At 56.6% G+C, this 2,327-nt stretch overlaps 1 protein-coding gene across 1 annotated transcript; it reads left to right on the forward strand.

The window, feature by feature from the left end:
• Positions 1 to 729: 729 nt before the first annotated feature.
• On the forward strand, positions 730 to 2,112 carry FOXG1 (forkhead box G1). Its single transcript, XM_054400653.1, has one exon. The coding sequence runs from the start codon at positions 730 to 732 to the stop codon at positions 2,110 to 2,112; it is 1,383 nt and encodes a 460-aa protein (XP_054256628.1).
• Positions 2,113 to 2,327: the final 215 nt, after the last annotated feature.

The raw sequence follows: 2,327 nt of genomic DNA on the forward strand, positions 1-2,327 counted from the left end.
CCCGTATCCCTGCGCCGCGGGAGCCGCGGCGGCGGCGGCGGGGGGCGGGCCGGTGGCGGGCGGGCGCGGAGAGAGGCGGAGTGGCGATCCGCCATTGGCCGGCGGGCGGGCAGACGCGCCGGCACGCCGCCGGTCCTGATTGGTCGGCCGGTGGGAAAGGTTAAACCAAAAAATTTTTTACAGCCCCGGTGCGTGTCTGCAGCTCTGAAATTAATTGCGGCCAGGGCGGTCTGTATAGCCCGTCTCCGCTCGCTCCTCGCCGACCCGCGGCTGCGGCTGCTCCTTCCTCCCCCCTGCTCTGCCTTGCTGGGGGAACCAGGCACCATGAAGTAGCTTTTTTTTTTTTTTTCCTTTTTTTTTTTTTGTTTGTGTGTTGGGTTTTTTTGTTGTGTTTTTTCTTTTTTTTTTTTGTGTTGGGTTTTCAGAGGGTTTTTTCCCCCTTTTTTTAATCTTTTTTTTTTTTTCTCTCGGCTCTGACTCGGTTTGATTTTATCTGATTGGTGATTATTATTACTATTATTTTTTCCCTCCCCGGCGGTTCCTGTCATTGCTACATGACTTGCCAGCGCTTGAGACTGCGGTCCAACTGCGCTGCCGCCGCTGCCGCCGGTGGTGCCGCTGCCACCGCAGCTGCCTCGGCCACCGCCGCCTCGGCCGCCGTCGCCACCGCTGCCGCCCCGCGCGCTGCTTCTTCGGCCGCTGCAACTTTCCCCCTCAGACTAGTGTGTGATGTTGGACATGGGAGATAGGAAGGAAGTGAAAATGCTGCCGAAATCCTCCTTTAGCATAAACAGCCTGGTGCCCGAAGCCGTCCAGAGCGACAACAACCACAGCAGCCACAGCCACCACAACAGCCACCACCCCCACCACCATCACCATCACCATCACCACCACCACCACCCGCCGCCGCAGCAGCCCCAACGAGCCGCCGCGGCCGAGGAGGAGGACGAGGAGAAGGGCCAGCTCCTCCTGCCGCCCCCCGCCGCCGCCGCCGCCTCCGGCGCCCTGGAGGTGGCCAAGGCGGACATGCTGGCGGGCAAAGGCGACGCGGGCGCGGCGTCGGCGACTGCGACGGAGCTAGAGGAGAAGGAGAAGGCGGCGGAGGATAAGAAGGGGGCGACGGAGGGGGCCAAGGAGGGGGAGAGCGGGAAGGAAGGGGAGAAGAAGAACGGCAAGTACGAGAAGCCGCCGTTCAGCTACAACGCGCTCATCATGATGGCCATCCGGCAGAGCCCCGAGAAGCGCCTCACGCTCAATGGCATCTACGAATTCATCATGAAGAACTTCCCCTACTACCGGGAGAACAAGCAGGGATGGCAGAACTCCATTCGCCACAACCTCTCCCTCAATAAGTGCTTCGTCAAGGTGCCCCGCCACTACGACGACCCGGGCAAAGGGAACTACTGGATGTTGGACCCCTCCAGCGACGACGTCTTCATCGGGGGCACCACCGGCAAGCTCCGCCGGCGCTCAACCACCTCGCGGGCCAAGCTGGCCTTCAAGCGGGGCGCCCGGCTCACCTCCACTGGACTGACATTCATGGATAGGGCAGGATCGTTGTATTGGCCTATGTCCCCCTTCCTCTCTCTGCACCACCCCCGGGCCAGCAGCACTTTGAGTTACAATGGGACCACGTCCGCCTACCCCAGCCACCCCATGCCCTACAGCTCAGTGTTGACTCAAAACTCCTTGGGAAACAACCACTCCTTTTCCACGTCTAATGGGTTAAGTGTTGATAGACTAGTCAATGGAGAGATACCTTATGCCACTCATCACCTCACAGCAGCAGCTCTGGCCGCCTCAGTGCCGTGTGGCTTGTCAGTTCCTTGCTCCGGCACCTATTCCCTAAATCCCTGCTCTGTAAACCTCCTAGCAGGACAGACGAGTTACTTTTTCCCCCATGTTCCTCACCCTTCAATGACTTCTCAAAGCAGCACTTCAATGACGGCCAGGGCAGCCTCCTCCTCTACGTCGCCACAGGCGCCCTCCACTCTCCCCTGTGAGTCCTTAAGACCTTCTTTGCCAAGTTTTACAACGGGACTTTCCGGAGGACTTTCTGATTATTTCACACATCAAAATCAGGGGTCTTCTTCAAACCCTTTAATACATTAACATCCATGGGATCAGACTGTAAGTGAACATTTTACACACATTTGCATTGTAAATGATAATTAAAAGGAAAAAAAAAAAGCAAAACAAAAAAGTCCAGGTATTTTTTATTAAGTCCCCCATTTTTCTGTACGTTTGTTCAGTCTTTAGGGTTGTTTATTATTCCACCAAGATAAGGAGTGTCAGCAAGGTGCAATGTGGGGAGATTACATTGTAGA

This window comes from Indicator indicator, chromosome 4 (genome assembly GCF_027791375.1).
Source record: "Indicator indicator isolate 239-I01 chromosome 4, UM_Iind_1.1, whole genome shotgun sequence".
Classification (NCBI taxonomy): domain Eukaryota; kingdom Metazoa; phylum Chordata; class Aves; order Piciformes; family Indicatoridae; genus Indicator; species Indicator indicator.